At 33.1% G+C, this 24,411-nt stretch overlaps 2 protein-coding genes across 5 annotated transcripts in view; one reads left to right on the top strand and one right to left on the bottom strand.

The window, feature by feature from the left end:
- The window catches only part of LOC132760370 (regulator of telomere elongation helicase 1-like), a 78,163-nt gene extending 57,100 nt beyond the window's left edge, over nt 1–21,063 (bottom strand). Inside the window, exons 1-6 of the mRNA XM_060752355.1 lie at nt 20,940–21,063; nt 18,814–18,949; nt 18,066–18,179; nt 17,317–17,434; nt 16,810–16,894; nt 14,926–15,007 (exon numbers count right to left, since the gene is read on the bottom strand). Coding sequence (XP_060608338.1) covers nt 14,926–15,007; nt 16,810–16,894; nt 17,317–17,434; nt 18,066–18,179; nt 18,814–18,915 — 501 coding nt within the window. The 5' untranslated portion in view covers nt 18,916–18,949; nt 20,940–21,063. The remainder of the gene's footprint in view (nt 1–14,925; nt 15,008–16,809; nt 16,895–17,316; nt 17,435–18,065; nt 18,180–18,813; nt 18,950–20,939) is intronic.
- The window catches only part of LOC132760331 (stathmin-like), a 44,683-nt gene continuing 26,434 nt past the window's right edge, over nt 6,163–24,411 (top strand). The window contains exon 1 of one of the 4 annotated variants that reach the window (XM_060752285.1): nt 6,163–6,308. The gene's annotated coding sequence lies outside the window, so the exon portion shown is untranslated. Of the gene's footprint in view, nt 6,313–24,411 lie in introns of all 4 variants that reach the window. The other 3 variants (XM_060752291.1, XM_060752288.1, XM_060752292.1) reach the window with 3 other exon arrangements.

The following is a 24,411-nucleotide window of genomic DNA, read 5'->3' as shown; positions in this document are numbered from 1 at the left end:
ATTGTAATGTCAAAACAAAGAAAAATCTATATATTAAACAGAAAATTCATGTTGTTTTCTATAAATTAAGGCTTTATTTTCATCTTTTGGTATGAAAACTAACATATATCAATCATGGCTACAGCCACTCATGGCATATTTTCATTCCACTCAATGAAAATAAATCCTATACATCTATAGAAAAATCTTGAACACCCTTTTTATATATTTTTTGGATCAATTTTACAAGTAGGTATACATTTTTCTGTTAACCTAAGGACACCCTCTGTATAAATATTTACACAAAACTAGATTTTAAATAACCACTGCAGACAATGTACCAGCACTACCTTAAATAATGACAATTCTGCAACTCTTCTACACCAATATTCAATAATTAAATCAAAGGAACAAAACATATTGAAAGCACGTGAAAATCGCATTAATGTCTCTGTGGGGAGTTAAATGACGCAGCAAATGATCTGTTTGTTTGAATCAATACAATGACTCATTCTCTTAATGTCTTTAATGATAATATAACAGATCTATTTAGAGGAAAGTAACAAAAAATTAATAATGGGAGTCAAACACCGGAGATAAAATTTGCCCTTAATCAATCAGGTAGTTAGTAACATGGCCAGAGAGTGATAACATAAGCAAACAGTCTGTGACAAAACTTACAGATAAGAGATTACCAATTTATTAACAATTTATGTAGTGTTTTATTAAAATGACCTTGACCTTGAATTATAATAAATTATAAACAAGAAACATGGCAATGCCATGAAACCAGGTTTTCAATTATCACCATTGTAGATAAATATGTTGTATTTGAAATACAAATACAAGCAACAAACAATGTAACTATGTGCAATGTAAAACATGAATAATGTAGGAGGAATTGCCACTGAAGAAGTGTTCACTATAATATTATGTATAAGGAAAAAAACAAAGGGCCATAATTAGGTCAAAAACTATCCAATCACAAAACAACGACAATATGTGCCAGGGTGCTTGATGACAAAGCTTCTGTGAAAGTTTGAACAAAATCCGTTGAGAAATGTAGGACGAGTTCAGCACAGAAGAATTTGTTCACTATAATTATATTGATAATTCTGTATAATGAAAAACAAGTTACAAAGTAGACATGAAATAATATATCATATCTTTTTTAAATTACCTCCAAAGATGATATGACCTTTGACTGCCAAATCAAGTTAAAATCATGTAAACAGGATTTTCAATGTTAATGTCACTGTGACCTTGACCTTGGAGCCAGCCATGCGGAACAGGCGTTCTGCACGTCATCTTGATGTGGTAAACATTTGTCTGAAGTTTCATCAAAATTCTTCAAAGGGTTGAAGAGTTACAGAGCGGACAGGATTTTCAATGTTAATGTCACTGTGACCTTGACCTTGGAGCCAGCCATGCGGAACATGCGTTCTGCACGTCATCTTGATGTGGTAAACATTTGTCTGAAGTTTCATCAAAATTCTTCAAAGGGTTGAAGAGTTACAGAGCGGACAGGATTTTCAATGTTAATGTCACTGTGACCTTGACCTTGGAGCCAGCCATGCGGAACATGCGTTCTGCACGTCATCTTGATGTGGTAAACATTTGTCTGAAGTTTCATCAAAATTCTTCAAAGGGTTGAAGAGTTACAGAGCGGACACAATTTCGTTTGACGCCCGCCCATCCGCCCGCCATACCCCAATCTAATAACCAGGATTTTCAAAATTGAAAACCTGGTTAAATATTAATAAATTAACTTACTTTCAATTTGAACAATGCACCATGGAAGACATTTTGCCTCAGATATGTTTTGCTACACTCATTAATAGGTACATAATGTATACCAACAATTACTTTTTTTCCATAGGTTCAGTGACACTGAAGCTGCAAGTGGCAAAAGCAATCAAGTCATTATAATTGCAGCTTGCATGTAAACTAGTTAAACAATGCAGCAAAATAAGAGAATACCAAAATTAATCATTTGAATTCAAAGTAATTAAATATCTTGCAATTTCTCTGAAAGCAGAAAATAAAATCTAGTTAACATTTTATAAATTGTCAATATATAGGTTCCTGATAATATCTAAACTTAAGCTACATGTTTTTCATGAAATTCAATGTAATATTACACCTGTCTGCTTAATAGGCTATTCCTACATTTATTTTCAGACACATTGAACATTAAAGTGCAAGCAATCTAGAGCAAACTTAGGAAGCTGTGCAAGCTTCCTAGGGTGACCTTTTCTTCTTGCACAAGTCTCACATGTGTGGGCTTAACCATATGACTCTGAAAGCATTAAAAAATTTAATGTGCAAGTAATCTAGACAGAGCTTAACTGCATATGCTAGTAATCTAGACAGAGCTAAACTAAATGTGCAAGTTATCTAGACAGAGCTTAACTGCATGTGCAAGTTTATAACCTAGACAGAGCTTAACTGCATGTGCAAGTTATCTAGGCAGAGCTTTACTGCAGGTGCAAGTTATCTAGACAGAGCTTAACTGCAGGTGCAAGTTATCTAGACAGAGCTTAACTGCATGTGCAAGTTATCAAGACAGAGCTTAACTGCATGTGCAAGTTATCTAGACAGAGCTTAACTGCATGTGCAAGTTATCTAGACAGAGCTTAACTGCATGTGCAAGCTTATAAACTAGACAGAGCTTAACTGCATGTGCTAGTAATCCTGGCAGAGCTTAACTGCATGTGCAAGTTATCTAGACAGAGCTTAACTGCATGTTCAAGTTATCTAGGCAGAGCTTTACTGCATGTGCAAGTTATCTAGACAGAGCTTAACTGCATGTGCAAGTTTATAACCTAGACAGAGCTTTACTGCAGGTGCAAGTAATCTAGGCAGAGCTTAACTGCAAGTGCAAGTAATCTAGACAGAGCAAAGAACTCTATGTGCAAGTTATCTAGACAGAGCTTAACTGCGTGTGCAAGTTTATAACCTAGACAGAGCTTTACTGCAGGTGCAAGGTAATAATGTAGCCAGAGCTTTACTGCATGTGCAAGTAATCTAGACAGAGCTTAACTGTATTTGCAAGTTATCTACACATAGTTAAACTGCATGTGCAAGTTATCTAGACAGAGCTTAACTGCATGTGCAAGTAATCTAGGCAGAGCTTAACTGCATGTGCAAGTTATCTACACAGAGCTTAACTGCATGTGCAAGTTATCTACACAGAGCTTAACTGCATGTGCAAGTAATCTAGACAGAGCTTAACTGCATGTGCAAGTTATCTAGACAGAGCTTTACTGCATGTGCAAGGTAATAATGTAGCCAGAGCTTTACTGCATGTGCAAGTAATCTAGACAGAGCTTAACTGCATTTGCAAGTTATCTACACAGAGTTTAACTGCATGTGCAAGTAATCTAGACAGAGCTTAACTGCATGTGCAAGTTATCTACACAGAGTTTAACTGCATGTGCAAGTTATCTAGACAGAGCTTAACTGCATGTGCAAGTTAATAATGTAGCCAGAGCTTTACTGCATGTGCAAGTAATCTAGGCAGAGCTTAACTGCATGTGCAACGAAGTTATCTAGACAGAGCTTAACTGCATGTGCAAGTTATCTAGACAGAGCTAAAACTCTATGTGCAAGTTATCTAGACAGAGTTTAACTGCATGTGCAAGTTAATAATGTAGCCAGAGCTTTACTGCATGTGCAAGTAATCTAGGCAGAGCTTAACTGCATGTGCAAGTTATCTAGACAGAGCTTAACTGCATGTGCAAGTTATCTAGACAGAGCTTAACTGCATGTGCAAGTTATCTAGACAGAGCTTAACTGCATGTGCAAGTTATCAAGACAGAGCTTAACTGCATGTGCAAGTTTATAATGTAGCCAGAGCTTTACTGCATGTGCAAGTAATCTAGGCAGAGCTTAACTGCATGTGCAAGTTATCTAGGCAGAGCTTTACTACATGTGCAAGTAATCTAGACAGAGCTTAACTGCATGTGCAAGTTATCTAGACAGAGCTTAACTGCATGTGCAAGTTATCTAGACAGAGCTTAACTGCATGTGCAAGTTATCTAGACAGAGCTTAACTGCATGTGCAAGTTTATAATGTAGCCAGAGCTTAACTGCATGTGCAAGTTATCTAGACAGAGCTTAACTGCATGTGCAAGTTTATAATGTAGCCAGAGCTTAACTGCATGTGCAAGTTTATAATGTAGCCAGAGATTAACTGCATGTGCAAGTTTATAATGTAGCCAGAGCTTAACTGCATGTGCAAGTTATCTAGACAGAGCTTAACTGCATGTGCAAGTTATCTAGACAGAGCTTTACTACATGTGCAAGTAATCTAGACAGAGCTTAACTGCATGTGCAAGTTATCTAGACAGAGCTTAACTGCATGTGCAAGTAATCTAGACAGAGCTTAACTGCATGTGCAAGTTATCTAGACAGAGCTTTACTACATGTGCAAGTAATCTAGACAGAGCTTAACTGCATGTGCAAGTTATCTAGACAGAGCTTAACTGCATGTGCAAGTAATCTAGACAGAGCTTAACTGCATGTGCAAGTTATCTAGACAGAGCTTAACTGCATGTGCAAGTTATCTAGACAGAGCTTAACTGCATGTGCAAGTTATCTAGGCAGAGCTTTACTACATGTGCAAGTAATCTAGGCAGAGCTTAACTGCATGTGCAAGTTATCTAGACAGAGCTTAACTGCATGTGCAAGTTATCTAGACAGAGCTTAACTGCATGTGCAAGTTTATAATGTAGCCAGAGCTTAACTGCATGTGCAAGTTTATAATGTAGCCAGAGATTAACTGCATGTGCAAGTTTATAATGTAGCCAGAGCTTAACTGCATGTGCAAAGTATCTAGACAGAGCTTAACTGCATGTGCAAGTTATCTAGACAGAGCTTAACTGCATGTGCAAGTTATCTAGACAGAGCTTAACTGCATGTGCAAGTTATCTAGGCAGAGCTTTACTACATGTTGCAAGTAATCTAGGCAGAGCTTAACTGCATGTGCAAGTTATCTAGACAGAGCTTAACTGCATGTGCAAGTTATCTAGACAGAGCTTAACTGCATGTGCAAGTTTATAATGTAGCCAGAGCTTAACTGCATGTGCAAGTTTATAATGTAGCCAGAGATTAACTGCATGTGCAAGTTTATAATGTAGCCAGAGCTTAACTGCATGTGCAAAGTATCTAGACAGAGCTTAACTGCATGTGCAAGTTATCTAGACAGAGCTTAACTGCATGTGCAAGTTATCTAGGCAGAGCTTTACTGCATGTGCAAGTAATCTAGGCAGAGCTTAACTGCATGTGCAAGTTATCTAGGCAGAGCTTTACTGCATGTGCAAGTAATCTAGACAGAGCTTAACTGCATATGTGCAAGTTATCTAGACAGAGCTTAACTGCATGTGCAAGTTATCTAGGCAGAGCTTTACTGCATGTGCAAGTAATCTAGGCAGAGCTTAACTGCATGTGCAAGTTATCTAGACAGAGCTTAACTGCATGTGCAAGTTATCTAGACAGAGCTTAACTGCATGTGCAAGTTATCTAGACAGAGCTTAACTGCATGTGCAAGTTATCTACACAGAGCTTAACTGCATGTGCAAGTTTATAATGTAGCCAGAGCTTTACTGCATGTGCAAGCAATTTTCATCAAGAAGAAATTTAAAAACAAACTGTATTAATTGGGCAGTACTGTATGAGCATGTAATAAACAGTTTATACTGAGTAGTGAGTAGTCTTGTTTGTAGACAAATCATAATTCATTGGTGTATGCACGTTGTATTTATTGACCTCACTCAGCAAATATGTTCTATAATTATGGCATTTTATGCAAGAATTTTCATTTCGTTGACCAGATATTAATCAAACATAATTCACTTTAATAAGAGGAGAAGGAATCTAATTGTCAAAATAAAATGTTTTTCCATTTTTTTTAATTTCCTAACAAGCACACATGTGTTACCTTCCATTATCTTCACAATACAGCAATTTAAAATTTTCCACTATAGGAATCCAGGAAAATATGACGCAAACAGATAATTTCATGTCAGGATTCTTTTGACAGCAAATTAACGAGGCTATTATTGATTAGTTTCCCCTGAATGATCTTACACGACCTGGCTGTAAAACGTAATATACTTTTTTTCAAACGTACAATTAGTCATCTGCGGCACTGACTCACTTATTGTGCTCTGCTGGTGTTCAGTGAAATAAGGGGGGGTGAGATGTCACATACCACTGTACAGAAAACTGAAAACGATATTGGTAAAACCAGTTTCAACAGAATATTGCTAGGATAGGTCCCTGCTGCATGTTAAAAATTGGAATTCTACCCCTGTGAGCTGATACTTGTGAGTAAGAGCTTAGATCTATATTTTTTTATCATTATTATAACTGTTGTAAAACTCTAGATTTATAATTACATTACAAAATGTACTTTAAAGAAAGGTTCGGCATTTTTTTCTTATTATAATTGTACATTCCTTCAAGTCTGATAGACATGCCAAATTTTATGTTTGATTCTAAACTTTGTATAAGGTAAAGAGGGTTTTGTTATTATCATTATTATAGTTATCAATATCATAATTGTTATTATTATCACTTATAATTATTATCATTTATCTTTCTCACTTACAAATAATTAAATGAAATGTCAAGATTTGGTTCAAGGAAACATTTTGCTTATTTTTATTAATATATTCTAATAATTTTCTTTCAATGTATTATATAAATAACATGTTAAAAGTTGTAGATTTAAAGAGTTTTTTTCTTTCTTTTGTTTTTGATATGGTGGTGGGGGGACAGAATGTGTCTGATATTATGAGTATAACATTTGGTAATGTAAAACAATTTTTTTAGCTAATTACAATACAAATCTTCATCATCTTGATGAATTATGAATAAAGTTGAGGATCAGTACTAAATTTGAATAAAATAAAATGGATTTATTTCCTCCTCATTTGCATAATGATGACTCACTGAATGGACATTCACTTACTACGTTGCAATTTTGAAGAAACAAATATAGGGGAGACAACTACTGAATTTGTTTTGGTTACCTCCCTTGATAATTTTCATAAATTAACGCATTTCATAATGATATTTATCCTTTATAGTTTATATTGAAATTATCTTTGTTAAACTGTGTTGGAAGGCATGAGGTTATAATTATAAGCACACTCTAGAATTGTTTCCTGTTATCAACCAGCAGTGTCAGCAATGAGTTTATAGTATCTTTCTCAAGAAAACAACGACTTGCCCCTGACGAGCTTGAACCCAAACAGCTTCCAATTCCTACATTAATAGCAGCATTCACAACTCTGCCATGCCACCATATTTTCTTCCTACTCATTACATTTATGAATCCACTATTCATCATCTCTGTTTAGACAATAATAATTACAAAGGTTTACAAGACAAAATACCACCAATATATGAAAATTCTCCAGTTTATGTCATGTCCTACGTCCATTGTGCAAAAGTTTTTTATCATGTGCTTCTTACTGACAGAGCAATAATGCAGAATGCAAGTTTACAACAAATTTTGATGTTAAATGCTTCCATAAAGTAACCACGAATCTCATCATAATCAAGGTAATTCCATTTCCCAATTGACAGAAATGACCCACACAGTCTATTGTAGGCCAACATTTGACACTAGACCTCTTAATCTAACCTTGACCTATGACTTATACAATTAATTGTTACGCATAAATCTCAATTTTTCATGCAAACATTTTACGCATTCAGTTTAATACAACTCCCCTAATCTATAAACATCATATGGCCTAGAAAAGCTGTTTACAACTTATTACAAGAGCGATCAGTAATCACATGTGTCGCCTCATGATGGCCAATTTCATGTTGGGACAAATTTTGTGACAGACGGACAGACAGACGGACAGTGCACAACTAGACTTGGAACTGATCATTCCTGTAAAGTTTAGATAAAATTGCACCAGTAGTTTATGAGGAGTAGTCCGGACAAGCTTTTTTTGCGTATCTGGCAACACACAGAAAAAAACACCTTTTTATCAAAGGGCCATAACTTGGCCAAAAATCATTCAACCGGAAAACCTGTGCAATATGCGCAAGGACTTGAGCTACAGATCAATCCTGTAAAGTTTCATTGAAATTGCATTAGTGGTATAAGAGAAGTAGTCCGGACAAACTTTAAAAATAAAAATTATTAAAGGGCTATAACTCTGACAAAAATCATTGAACCGGAAAATGCTGACAATATGCACAACTAAAATTGGTACTGATCATTCCTGTAAAGTTTGGATGAAATTGCACCAGTAGTTTATGAGGAGTAGTCCGGACAAGTTTTGTGACGGACGGACAGACGGACAGACAGACGACAGAGAAGTGATCCCTATATGTCGCCACTACTCCGTAGAGGCGACACAAAAATGTAAAATTGACCATGACCTTTGAGCTACACATAAAGAATAATTTTTAGCTAACCTGCTTTAGACCAATTTTACTCTGACCTTGACCTTCAGGTACACTTCAATTTAACTGCTTACCTTTTGGCCTGTAGCAGGACTTGTAAGCCTTGTGCATTACACTCCATCTGTCTCATTTTCTTTTTTCTTCAGTTTGTGTGTGTTTTTTTATGTTGGTTTAAAAAAAAAACACACACACACACAGAAATAGACAAACTGGTAAGAAACAACCTTGACCTTTGAGCTTCACAAAAGCTGTCTTGCAATGGCATATATTTGTGCAAAGTTATTTCAACACACCACATTTGTTTACTGATTTTTTATTATCAAAATAACTATTATCATACTAGACAAAAAGGCCTGAATGGCCAATATGTCAGCTAACCACAGGTTGGTCCAAGCAAAATATGCCACAAAAGGACTTAAAACAGCAAACACACATATAATTTCCTGAAATGTGTAAAGCCTATCATGAATTTTTTGTTAAAGAAAGTTGGCATCTCTTTATAAGTCTTAATATATTATATTTAAAGGGAAATATTTCTGAAATAACCTTCAACAGTTCCAAAAAAAGCTTTTCATTCCTAATTACACAAATTTACAAAATAAAATTTACTTTAAACCCAATCATGGCAATGTTGCAACACTGAAAACAAACAACTGGTTTCAAGTCTACCAACAATGTCTGCTAAGAAATTGCTTTAATTAAAACAACAAACCAATACAAAAAATCTTAACATCAATATCCCTGTGGTAAAATGGAAAGGCAAGAATCAATTCTATTTTCCCCATCCTAGACATTGTAAGATTGCCACAGGAGAACAGTCTACAAAAATATGCAAATACAACAATAAGATAAGGACCTCTATTGTAATTCAATGATATAAGATCTCTTCAGGCAAGGAAAAGAAAGGGGGGGGGGGGCACAAAACCTAAATCAATATTTTTGTGGAACATATCCAAAGATATAATTTACCATGCATTTTTCCTGGATAGCATATCAAGATAATGGCTACAAAATGTACCTTATTGATCACAAAACAAAAGACCCCCAGAAAGGGTATGGAAATATGGCTATCTTAAGTACCATAATGTTCCGAAAGCAAGAAACATGGAAAACATTTAATATCCAATGTAATCCAAATACCATATTACAAAACATTATATCTGGTTTGTAAAATGCCATATTTATCCAAAAGAGAAGTCTTCTACAGAAAAATACCATCTTTATCCTAAAAAGAGCTCCACTACTTTTAAATTCTAAGTCTGATTAGGATCCATGCTGTTCGCTTACAAACCCTATAACAAGTAGAGAAACTGATAGCGAACAGCATGGAGACTGCGCGGATGTGCAGGCTGGTCTGGATCCATGCTGGTCGCAAACCCATTATGTTGGTTTTCTCATGGCGCGGCTCATATAATTGTTAATCAAGAGAATTATGCCATGTTTGTTGATAAGTCACCAGTGCTTTCATGAGTGATTCGGAAAATTCCATGCTAAATCGTACCATACAGATTAATCATCTTACCATGACTTGATCAAAGTCCTTTTTATTGTAATACATCGTAAAACAGTCTTCCATTATACTGGTAACAAATGAGCTGGGTGTTGCAGCAAATTAAAACTATAGTCATACAGCAAGAAAACTAGAAAATTGAACCTGATGAAAAGACACTTTTTTCATAAAGTCAGTGCAAATTCAAGCTCTTCTGATAAAAAACCCTTGCTTAAAATGTGAAAAATTACTCAATATTTCTGGTGATTTAGAACAAATTTAAAGTTAAGAAACTACACTACTTTTAAGTTTGATTTATGTATATGATCAGTATGCCTATCACTTTTATATAAATAAACAAGACAACACAGCTTAGTTCCTCACAGAAGTTGAAACATGTTATTGGGCTGCAATTTGGAATATGATTTTTTGAAAATGGAGGGAAAAAATCAAAAACACGTTATTCTATATTTGTAATTTAATTTGTAACCTTGAACTTGCTGGAACCAAAAGTGACTGACCAAAGTTTGTCACCCATTGTATTCTGAGAAAGCTACTGTATTTAGTGAAATACGACAATAAATGTTAAAGATAAAATAAGTATTGTATATAACTGAGCCATTAAAATAGTTCCAGGCCACATTACCAATGACTGAATCGTGTGTGGCCTTATTTTAGTATTTTCAACTTAAAATACCTTACACTTACAAAATATAGTTCCAAATTCAATGCAAGACAACTCCAATAGTGTATATTGCTAACAATGTTGATAAATCAAGATAAAAGTGACAGTTTGTCAACTTATATCATCTTAATGAAGCTCAAGGATGGCTGTTAACAATGCAGCTCTGCTGTGTATGTGAAAATTGCTTTTTTAAGATTCAGAACAACAAATGCAAAAAGTTCAAGGGACTTAAATCAGTGATGTATTAAATTTTTACAGTTGACATGTCAATCAATATTTTGATTTAAATTACCTTATAATTGAAAGCAAGTTTCTAGAAAAGATATTTAAACTAATAGGAGAAAGTGTTCCATCAGCTATTTTATTACATCAAAAAAACAAGAACCAATACCCTGATGAAATTTTTTACATTGACAAGTCCAACTTTCATTTTTGGACTTGTCCACTTTCTTATTTAAGTGACAGATTTGAACTTGAGTCTGAGTGAGCCAGTGGCATAAGACCAGGGTTAGGATGCATAGATGTGCAGTATGATGACCTGGACCTGTGTTGATGGCAACAGCTTTTAATTTTTGTTTTCAACATTCTTAGCTTTTGATAAGCCATTTTACCTTGGTATACCAAGTAAGGATATTACGGGGTTTTTTTGGTGCAAAGTGAGGAAATTGACAACCTTAAGAAAATAAATAGTATAGTGGCAGAAGAAACACAAAAGCTGATTATCAATAAATTTGCAATAAAAAGCCTTGAAAGTGATAAGGATAAAACACGATGTGAATGCTCAAAAGGTATCATGGATGATATGACTACCATCAAACAAAATATTTGCACCTTGATGAATATACACAAGAAAGCAGCATCTCCAAATGATATTATAACTCTCAATCAGAATCAGCACCAAAATATGAAAACATAGAACAACCAGGCAGAACTGTGTATACTGGTAGTTACCACAATCATATTGAAATACACCTCAATGACAAAGAAGACACCTAAAAATACTCAGTATTTATTTTAGGGGACTCTGTTACAAAAGTATTGAGCACCATCTACTAACAACACTTGTTGGAATAATAATATTACTAACAGTTTCAACTTAAAGCAGGTTGTTGAAGAACACACCAGAGTAACTAAAACATCAAAGACCATAATAGATCACCTTTATACAAATTTCCCTCATAATATTTCTGAAATTACTATCTCTCAGTTGTCAATTAGTGATCATTTTCCAATCTGTTTCACATGCAAAATTTCAAATTCAATTATAAAAAAGTTACTACTCAAAAACAATAAAAACAATGCTAAAGAATGTGGAAAAATCTCAAACAATTATCAGGGAAATCTTCTAATCACCAGACAAGTTATATTCAAGATGGTGATGGAAATAAAATTACAGACCCACTAAAAACAGCTGAAGTATTCAATAACTATTTCATTGATATTTTTAAATCTGCTCCAGCCAATTGTTCAAATTTATTACAAGAAGAAGAAATAAAACTGCAAGAGTTTATTGAAATGCATTCAAAGAATGATTCTCCATTTAAAATATCAGAAATTACTGAACAATTCATAAGCAAAGAACTTCAACCTCTCAATTTCAAAAAATCAACTGGTCCTGATGGTATAGGACATTTATTTCTTAAAATGAGCTCTAAAATTATTTCCAAACCCTAAGAAAAGATATTCAATCTCAGTATATCAAATGGCATATTTCCTTCAATATTTAAAAAAGCAAAAGTTACACCTATACATAAGGGCAACAAGAATGAAGTAAGAACTACAGACCAATTTCAATACTACCAGTCCTGTCAAAAATTCTAGAAAGACATGTAAGTGATCACCTAAAATCATTTCTTGAAGCTAACTCTCTTTTTTAACCAAATCAATCTGGCTTTCGCACAAATTATTCATGTGAAACGGCTCTAAGTATGTGTGTCAGGAAAATACTCTAATGCTCAAGATGTTACATCTGGTGTACCTCAAGGCTCAGTTTTAGGCCCTCTTCTTTCATTATTTACATAAATGACATGCCTTTGCACTTATCACATTCCATTTCAAATATGTTTGCTGATGTCACTTCCATTACAGTATTTGGACATGCTATCAATTCAATATGTATAAATCTTCAGTCTGACCTTGACTCTATTCAACAATGGTGTACCAGAAATTCAATGATTCCAACTGCCAAAAGAACCAAAGCAATGATTATTTCCCCTTCACAAAATATTTACAATATCATTAATAATTCTAGTGATTTCAACATTTAGCATTTAATTCTCAGAAACAGAAAAACTTTTAGGAGTCCATGTTGATCATACACTTAATTGGAGAACACATGTCAAAATGACGCTGAATAACTATATCTACTTCTGAGAATTAAACCATTTCTAAATCTTCAAGTTAGAAAAAATGTTCTTTAATGCATACATTCTTCCTCATTTAGACTATTGTTGCACTATTTGGGGTAATTGCAGTAAGTAACTCTTAAAGGACATGTATAAATTTCAAAAATATGCAGCAAGAATAATATTGGATATAGATTTTGATGCGCCTACTGATAAGTTATTTTCTGAATTAAACTGGATGAAATTCTCTGATAGAGTGAATTATAAAATGGCCATTTTATTATGCAAGTCCCTAAACAATCTTCTCCCTGATTATATGCAAAATCTTTTTACAAATACAGAAAATAAATCATTAAGATCATAAGAACAAAGACTTCTTTTAGTCCCCAAACCAAGAATTGAATTCTGCAGAAAATCCCTATCATACTCGGGCTCAAAATTTTGGAACTCCCTCCCTTTAAACATAAGAAATTCTTCCAACTTACAAACATTCAAAACTAATTATCTTAAATGGTGGTTCTCTGCGAAAATAATCTAGGGATTGTTTTTAATATCACGTACATACATGTATGTCTCATAAAATGTACAATTTCATACTTTGAAATGTTTATATTCATTTTCTTATTGCATTTTTCAATAACTCTACTTTTCAATGTTGTATAATTTGTATAAATTAAGTTTTCTTTCTTTGTTTATATAAATCTTCTGTTTGTAACTGTATATATATACATTTTGATAGAGGCTCATAGGAAAGACTGGGCTTGCCTAACTATGTTGCCTCTTTAAATAAAGTCTTTATTATTATTATTATTATTATTATTAACAAAAGTTCCTGTGGGAAAAAATATCTTTATCTACTCATCTGTCTAAAAAACATTTAAAACTTTAACCTATGTAAACTTTTCATATACCTTATCAATTGATTCTGGAGTTTTGGCTCCTTTGAGTTCATTAAGAACAGGGTGTTAAACATTGGCATGTGGTTAAACATATTTAAAAACAGTCCAAACTTACAAACTTATATGAGATGCAGCAATCAATCATGATTAATTTGTGAAATAAACTGGTCCAAACTATCAAAGTTGTACATCACATAAGTTCACTATTGAAATGATCAGAACTGAGTAGCCATAAGGACCCATGTAAAACCTGGTCAGACAGAACAGCTGTAGTTAGGCTGGGCTGGTTCTATTACTTTTAACATACTTTTAACATAGATTGGATAAATGCAGCAAATGCTAATTCTGTTTTAAAGTCATCAATTTATAGCTGAAAAGGAAGTTTGCAATTAGCAAACATCTGTCTTAAGTATTTCTGTCCAAGTTAAGCTGTGAAAATAAAATGTGCCATGGGATATAAAAGCATCAATTGTTCTAGCAGTATTGATATTACAGAATGAAAAACAACTATTTCTGTATGTGTGCAATTCAATTAAGATATTCTGCAATGAACTGTCTGCAACTTCTACAGCAAAATCAATAAATGTATATACATTACATAACATTCTCAGTAAAATAGACAAGTTTCTTTTCCTAGTCTTCTATTCATAATGCTATTTCTATTCATGCTTTCATGATGACATCAATCCTCTATTTCTAAATTTCTGGTCTCATTTATCTTTGTTCAATTAAAGCTACAAGTTTTTAATGATTTCTATTTATGTATGTATGACTCTTATATCAAAGAATAAAATGTAACAGAAATAAACTTAAAATTCTAGTCCATGCAATATCATACTTTATCAAAACATCAGCTGACTTCACTTCTTCACATTCTTCCTACCTGACTGGTTACATGTAAAGTAACAGAAGTATAGTCTAACAAAAAACAAACAAACCCCAAGACATTCTGAGAAAACATCATTCTTGGAAACTCCTGCTATTTCAAGAAAAAGTAGTGCCTAAAAAGGAAATTATCAAATATACAAGATCTATATACATGTATTTATAATCATAGAATAGAATGTTACACAAATGGCATGCAGAACAAAGTACCTTGTTTGTGTTGTTTTGTTCTTTTTTCACCTGCTCATGAATACAAAGCTGATCTCGTGACCCAATTACACTCACTTTAACACTGAAAATAATAAAACAAAAAACAACTCAGTTACACCAACTCTACAAATGTAAATACAGTTGACTCTCGGTAACTTGAATTTCAAGAGACTGGGTGTTTCACTTCGAGACAAACAGACTTCAAGTAATGTGCATCTGCCGCCATTACGTTTACATTTGTACATGTATATACATGTGCATGATTGATTGACCTAAGTAGTAGGTTTGTTATTGTCGATAGCGGCAATGCTGCAATATTTAACTGTTGAAATGATGGTTAATCACTTTTAACTACAATTATGAATGAACAGAAACATCTGATTTAAAATTTAATACAGAGTTAAAGTACAAAGATAAGAAGAAAATTTTACAGGATTTTAGAAATTCTTCTTAGAAATTCTTCGACTAACGCAGAATTTTGAGTAAAGCGATATTGACTTATTGAGAGTCTACTGTATATAAAAATAAAATCAGTCAGTCAAAATATAGAATCTGATTTCAGAATCGAATATTCTGTCAGTCAGGAGGTAAATTTTGTGCAGATTACAATTAAGACTACCGTTGATATATCATTGATCTTTAGTTTAGCATTCAATTAAAGATCAGTTGCAATTTAGAAAGATTAATATTATTCAAAACACCTTTCTCCCATTCTTGTAAAATATTTCTCTATTTTGTCAGGGAAAAGTCATTGCCACCTGTTTTTCTCTGCTAGCTTGAACCCTGAATTTAATTGAGGTGACTGACTATATATAAAAAGAAATATGTTCTAGTATGTTATATTTGTGATGGCTATATCGAGCATGTCTTACATCATGATGATAGTTTATATCACATATTCACTGTACTGCATGTAGCTATTTAAATAGAGGATATGAAATGAGTGTAGATATAATACTAAATTTGCTGAACAAGTTGAATAAAATCATATCATGCTAATATCTTGTGAGTAAAGTATTGTTTAGTTAAGAGTTCAATAAATTTAGTGGTGAATCTATACAAATATAGTATTATATTTATCACATCTCCAAATAAGAACTGTTCACTGATGCACCTAAAGTGTAGCACTTACATTAGTGCATTTTAACACTACATTTGTATATAATGCAAATGACATCATATCACATGGTTATTACACTAGTGTAATATTGATTTAGTAAATGGCTTTATTACATTCCTGTGCCATGGCTTATTTGATAATTCAATTCATTTCACACCTTATGGCATTCGCACCAAGCCATGAAGTATGTTCATGCAGGATTCATTATTGAATTCAATCTTATCAGTTTAGTCTAGTTTTCATTTCCAGAGTCCAAAACGTCCATATCAAATCCATATCACACCATATATAGCCTTGTTTTCATTTACAGATGTTCCGTATTTATGTGATAATTCAATTTATTTCACACCTTATAAAATATAACAACATTTGTGCTCAACCATGTATGATAACCACATAATACGTGCATTGATATATCATCAATATTTGATGCAAAAATTGTTCATCAATTACAATATTGTACTGTATTACCTTCATCTTTGAACAGATCACATAATAATGTCTACCATGACAGTCTGCTGGAGGGAAGACCTTAACCTTGATCCCCATAGTCATAACAATTTGTCTAAATTTGGCAGCACTAACCTTAACACTGCTGGAACTAAACTTGATATGTTTTTGCCCTCAAGTTTAAAGCCAGAGTGACTGACTTTATATTTTCATCTTGATATCCCAAAAACTGATAATGGATAGTTCAGAAAAATGAAAGCTGGACAAGTCCATTTTAGAACTTTGGCAGGGTAAGGGTTAGTATTCTGACTAACCTGTTATAAGCTGTTCTTTTCAACTCTTGTATCACTTGTGACAGCTGTGAATGTGTACGTGATGCATAGATGATCTTTGGTACAGCTGAAGATAATAAATCACAGACAATCGACTAAGTTGAAACAAAAATCATCTGCTCTCCTACTTTACATGTATAAAATGATCATGAGCATTCACAAACCTTTATCTAGCTCAAAACATTTGAACTGCCAGTGTAAATCTACCAATACAGGTTAAACTCTTGTATCATTTTGTTTCTTTTAATTTGAGCCTTTTATCAATAGGCAAAGCATACTTTTGTAATACCTTTAACTACGTATTATCCTATAAAATATAACCCAATAAGTAACCTAGTAAGTAACACTATATTCAGGTATTATTGCTGGTGTCTGAAAAAACTGCTTGTACAAACTTTTGAGGCATTCCTCCACCATTAGAAATCCCAAAATGACCTACATAGTGTCAGTGTCCTTTAAACAACAAGCAAAATTAAATGTTATACTCACCAAAGTCACTACCTCCCCATGATGTTCCGGTGGAGTTTTCCAGACTTTTAGCTATGCCCTCAATAGACTTTGCAGAGAGGTTGTCAGCACCAGAACCCAACAAGTGGGACACACTCACCTGATTAAAATATTATTATATCTTAGAGCAATATTGGTAAACCATTCCATCCTCTTATTAAAGTACAAATGAGCCGCATCATGACGCATCCGCGCAGTCTGATCAGGATCCATGCTGTTCGCTATCAGTTTCCCTACTTGTTATAGGGTTTGTAAGCGAACAGCATGGAACCTGATCAGACTGAGCGGATGCCCAGGCTGGTCTGGATCCATGCTGGTCGCAAACGCATTATGTTGGTTTTGTCGTGACGCGGCTCAAATATATGTCAAAAACACTGTTGCACTAGAGAAAATAGAACTGTATTGTCAGCAAAATTAGGCAATTAGTTTAGTGTGATTTGTTTAAGGTTAATTTGATAACAAAGACCTTAAGGATTTCTGCACAAGTATACACCTTCTGTGTAAGTCAAATATTTTATCATGTGCAGATCCATGGATTCAAACTCTAGAATCAAAAGGTCATTTGACAAACTGTTGTCCTCATATTGGCCATTAAAAAACACTGTTTTAATAACAGTTTTTGGGAAATATTAACTTTTAAATGATTTTCTGAAATCAAGGTAAAATGGAGTGAGATATAAAAATGTTTAACAGATAATTCAAGTTAAGTCTATTTATATAGAGCATCATACCTGTTTATTAAGCTCTGTTTGAGCTTTCCGACTCTCCTGCCATGCCAGAGATGAACACAATAGACACAGTGTTTTACCTGTACCTGTCGGACTTTCCAATACACCATTCACATCCTGTCATACCATAAAACAACGTCAACAAAATATCTATCATATACATGTATGTTTAACCCTTACTGAATGCTAAATATCTTCAATGGATTTCATTTGTTCATCTTTCAGTTCGGACAAAAACATTCATCACTTTTTAATGTGCAGACTGATCTTGGTTTACAAGTTGGTCGCATGCAGGCTTAGGGTTAATTAATAGTCAATACATTTAACTTTATTACTATCTTTATTATATCAGTAAATATGTGAAAAACAAATGTTTAGGTTTGAAAATTTGGAGAATACTATATACATAATGTACAGGGTTTGTAAATTTGATTTTAAGATAGTAAGTAATCTATATAAAGTATTTTCACTTCATAATTTACACACAAAATCAAAAATATCCTCATACCATGTCTTACAGTTTAATATGAGAAGTTGCACATTGTAACTGCACACAACTATTTATTTAATATATATAATTACCTTTATATATGGCACTTTCAATTTCATGATAATTTTTAGTTTTTCATCATTTGAAAATATCACAAAATTTTACCATTCAAGTGTCCCTTCAACTATGTTCCAATTTAATTTATCACATACAAGTACATGCATTGAGCATTCAATTGAACAAACTTGAAACATAACATACCTTCTGTAGGCACTCGATGACTTTGTTCATGTAGTCAACCTGACATGGGTAAGGGTCAAAAGGGAAGTTCACATTAACTCCTCGTATATCAAGTAATGGCATGATTCGATGTTTACAGGTATATCACTTGCTAATTCTGCAATGTAAAGTGGTATTGCATTACACAGATCAGAAAATCAAGTAAAGTTTCATACTTTGAATATGATTGTCCAATATAAAATCATAAAATATGAAGATTTGTTTAAATAAATGTACACCACAATATCTGTTATATTTGTCTAAACATGACTAACATCCTTACATGAACATAACCACGGCTTAGCTCATCAATCAAATGTTACTGTTTACCACCTTTATTATCTAAATTGGACTTGTCTATCTTTCAATATGAAAGCCCATTCATCATTTTTAGGAAAAATTTGAAGATAAATAAACTAAAGAGCAAACAATGCAGACTATAATCAGATGGTTTGCTTTGAATATTTGTTGTTAAAGATTTTTTCTGAAAATATATACCAGAAACAGAATAAAATCATCAAAATATATAAATTAAGAACAATTAAAAGCAACTGAACCCATTTCTGTTAGATTCAGGCTCAATAAATTACGGAATACCTAAGTTTGATTTATACAGATTTATTTAAGGAACCTTAATAATAAGCTTATGGACACACTTTCAAATCCGTTCCTGGAACCAATCAGTATTGAACAATGAGTGTAAAGTTTTTTGCTCAAAGAAACGACGACTTGCCCCTACAGGGATTGAACCCATGCTGCTAACGATCATTAGATTACTAGTCACGATAACCACTCGGCCATATAGGCCACTCAATTAAGTTTTTCAAGAAATATTTGTTTTAAGTTGTGACTCAGACACTCAGTGTTGTTATTAAATTTGTTTTGAATTTAAGGTGGTCATTTTGGTATTATCACATAAAAGTTAGTTTTTAAGCTTTGAGGCTGCCCAAAATGACAATCAGGATGTCTACAGCAAGGTCTCTCTGAGAACCATACATGCCGTAAGTTTTAGACTGATTTCCAGTACACGTCTCATGAGGGGTCATTGAGATCAGCTAGGAAATAGTTTCTAAAATTCACATTATGACAAACAATCTTGAATACTGATATTTACAACTTGCAAATATTTGATAATTCCAAAAGAGAAAAAATAATTGGCAGTTTATATTTTTCTTTTAAAATAATTAGTGTCCCCAAACTTGTCATACTTGTAGTTCTTGCTTCAAAGGAGGTTATTTCTCAGATTTCTATTTTCCTATTTTCTACAGAAAAATAAAATCATGACTGAGACTCCTTAGTATATTTTATACAGTAATATAACCTACTACAAATACTACATACACTCCTGGGTCTAATGGTTTAGTATCATGTTTTGAAAAAGGGGGGAAGGAAAATTTTCTTTTCTTTTTTTTGGTTGAGTTTTCACAGTGCAAAGATAGTAGATGTCATGCTATATGGTAATTGTCCAGCTGCTTTTCTAGTGCAGGTAGACCTCAGATGCCCCCCCCCCCCCCCCATGTGCATTATGATTATTTCAGGCACAAAACGGTGACATGTACCCTAGTTAAACCACCGCATGAATTAACCCACATTTCAACCTTCAGCAGTGAGGGGTAGAGTTTAACCATTCGGACATGGACGCCCTTGCCTGATAAAGTGTGAACAGTTCCATCAACTAAATAATGTAAAATTGTTTTTCTTCTGTCAATCCGTTGGAAAAAGACATTACCCCATCTCTTTGACAAGTCTTATTTAGATGTACCAGAGACATAGATCTTCATCTCTGGTTGTTCTATGGACGCCCCCACAAGGAAAATAAATTTCTTCAAGACAAGTTGCTATAACTACAGTCTAGTAATACATTTACCTGAGTTTACAAATTACAATAAACAGTAATTATATGCAAACGTATGCTTATTTTGCAAATCATATAAAATCAAATTTTTAGTGCAGATATTGTTTTCATAACTATTTTGTGAAACAGCAGTGACTCAAAGCTTTAAAAGCATTATCAGAGGATCATAATGATATCTGATTAGTGCTTAAAAGCAAGAGCTATCTAAAATTTAAAAATGTTTAACGGTCTCATATTTGGCGGCATATTTTACACGGTGTCAATGTAAAAGTAGAATCATTCCAAACGTCCTAAGCATTTCGTTCTCGTGTCGATTCATCCCTGTACTGGAATTCAGACCCTCTGTCGGACAGGACCATGTACGGGACGTCTTTCCTGCATTTCATTTGGTTATAAAATGACTTTGTAACATCGGCAACCGTTAGGGATGTTTGTTAAAATTTACATCATCCGGTTTCCGTACATGGTCTGCATACAGTAGGTTTTGGGGGTAATGTAACGATTCGCCACACTAACGATTCGCCACATAACGATTCGACACAGAGTAATAACGATTCGCCACAGTTAAATAACGATTCGCCACGTGTTCAAATACAAACATTTTCACACCTGTTTTCAAATTGTTGATGGAAAAAAAATTTCCATTTTATATTTCATTTGTTAATTACATAAATTAATTACACTGAATACAGCTTTTATTGAATAAAAAACACACGAAAACCAAATATTTTATTAACAAAATTACATAACACATTTTATAACTTCGTTATTTATATTAACTGGAAAAATATACTAACAACTTTTATAGAATAAAAACAAATGAAAATAACTATATTTTATTACCAAAATTACATCACACATTGTAGATGAGAAAAACTTCGTTATTTATATAAACTGGAAAATTATACGAAAACAGCTTTTTTTTTTAAATAAAGACACATGAATATTTTATTACCAAAATTACATTACACATTGTAGATAAGTTAAACTTCGTTATTTATATAAACTGGAAAATTAAAAGAAAACAGCTTTAATTGAGTAAATGAAAATAAATATATTTTATTACCAAAATTACATTACACATTTTAGATAAGTTATTTATATAACTAACATATTTTATTACAAAATTTACATAAATAAGCTTAATTGCCGCATTGTTTTGAAATCTGCTCACATTGTCAGATAATTAAAGGATTATTTCGGCGTCAATTAAATATTTGTACAACAAGCTTTTAAAAGGTGATTGGCTTATTAAAATTAAAGGTGTGACAAATGTTTTAGATATGCGTTCTTTAATCAATTATCGTAAATCAATTTTCGTAATGATCACATGTTTTTGCAATATTTTTTTTTTTAATATTTGACATATATATAATATATGAAATTTATATATATAAATATTAATTGACATTTATAATTATGTTTATGATTAATTCAATATTTATTTCAACATATAATTACTTTCTTGTAAATGTACTCCTGTAATAATGTTACTTTGATAAATTGAAAACCCGCGATGGGGGCTTTAAGTTCATGTTACTTGTATTAAGAAACATTATTAAATTATTGTCATTGTCAAATTATTAAAACAAAAGGAAAAAGTTTGTTGATAACTAAAAAAATCATTGTTTGATCTATAATCATACTGTGGCGAATCGTTATTTAACTGTGGCGAATCGTTATTACTCTGTGGCGAATCGTTATGTGGCGAATCGTTAGTGTGGCGAATCGTTACTAATTCGTTTTGGGTACATAATGAATTTTTCGAAATATGAACATATTAACATCATGAAATGTACATCTTGTTTGACGGGAAAGTATACGAACATGGTTTAATATCAGCTTATTATTTCATAACCGGCTGCAATAAAAAAATCTTGCGTTACTGAAAAATATTGCATTATGATTTTCTTTTCATACTCCTCTTATTGGGTATATATGTATATTTGATACTGTTATACAAGTATATAACAGTGTTGAATTATAATAAGCGGGAATAATTTACAACAAAAATATGAAATTGATAGAAATATTTTGTTTAAGATGAGGCTCCATTATGATTAACTACATGGTACACAAGGGGGTTATACCATGCGCGCGCATCCTCAAAATTCTGATACCGCGAACACTTTTGAACAAAAACGAGTCTTGTAAAGCAATCAGAATAGATTCGAATTTAATGTCTTTTGCAAAGAAGATGTCCTTACTTAGACGTCTTCCCTTTCTCGTCAATATTTCGCGTTGAATGCGAGTTTGATTCTAGATAAGTTAATACTAGTACTGCGTACACCCGGCGTTTAAAAAGACAAGATAACATAGATTGAAAATATATTTTTGAAAGAGTTTCTACAATAAAATAACTTCCAGCTGTGTGAAACTTTCAGTTTAATCGAAAATTTCTCAATTTCTGTAACATTTCAACGCCGGATGTACGCAGTATCCAGAATCAAAATCGCATTCAACGTGAAATACTGACGAGAAAGGGAAGACTTGTGTCAAGGCATTTGGAATATTAAAACTAGAAGTAATGGCGTCTTCTTTGCAAAAGAAATTAAATTCAAATCTATTCTTATTGCTTTACAAGACTCGTTTTTGTTCAAAATACCGGTTGAAAAAGTGTTCGCGGTATCAAAATTTTGAGGATGCGCGCATATGGTATGACCCCCTTGATGTATTACTCCTGTAAGCGTAGTTTTCTTTATAAATTTAGCGTTTTCTTATTGACGGGCCTCATTCAAAGTGCTGTTCAACATATGCAAAGGATGGAAATGCCGGTATTATGTAGTTCATGTAGTATTCAGGTCGGAACATCATCAAGGATGCTAAGCTGAGCTTCTTAATTAGGCCGATTTGAGAGCGTTTTCCCTTCTTGTTAATTTCATTTGTGATTGTTTCCAATATTATTGTGAATGTTTATTTAATTAGTAGCATATTAATTCAGAGGATGCATTCCCCTGTATGTTTTAAAACCAAACATCAAATATATTCATTCAATTAATACCAATATTTATTTAAGGTGTTTTTGTCAGGTAAGGGGTATCCTGGTATGAAATACATGTAATTCACATATTGTGACCGCTTTTGGACCCGATTCTTGGTTTTATTCAGATTGGCCAAGAAAAAAAGGTGTAGAAAATGAAGATCGTGATCTAACCTTCATCTATAAATATATAGTTCAATCTTTGTGATGTGATATGTTTGTTAGCCACGCTAAAAACGATTTGTATCCGATAGGTACGTGGTCAGAATCTAGTATTTTGTCTCTGCAAAAATGCAGCTTTAACCCGTAGTTCATTACTAATTTAGATGTTATATATGAAATGATAAGTGAAGACAAAATTTAACCTAATGGAGGACACAGTATCACTCTCATTCATTTTCCCCAGAAGTTTTCAAGGTCCTATTAATAACCCAAGGTCATTTCCTATACATTGTATATATATCGTGGATTAAATGGCTATCCTATCCCGAATTATATATGGGTGAAAGAATAATATATCAAGCGCATTTTCTAAGACGTGTTTTGGTTTGTTTGTTTATTTATATTTATTTCTATTATTTTTTGTCTGTTATGTTTTTGTTAATATTAACACAGGCAGTCGGTGCGTGGCTTGGATAGTATACATGTACATGACCACGCCCACTTATTTTTATATTATTTTTTGTTTGCACAAAGGAAAGTTGTTTTTTTTTCAAAATTTCATCCATATATACTATTAATATTT

Source organism: Ruditapes philippinarum, unplaced genomic scaffold (assembly GCF_026571515.1).
Source record: "Ruditapes philippinarum isolate M1 unplaced genomic scaffold, ASM2657151v2 ctg32_1_1_1_1, whole genome shotgun sequence".
Lineage (NCBI taxonomy): Eukaryota > Metazoa > Mollusca > Bivalvia > Venerida > Veneridae > Ruditapes > Ruditapes philippinarum.
The sequence above is the reverse complement of the archived record's forward strand: the minus strand, read 5'-3'. Positions and strand labels throughout refer to the sequence as shown.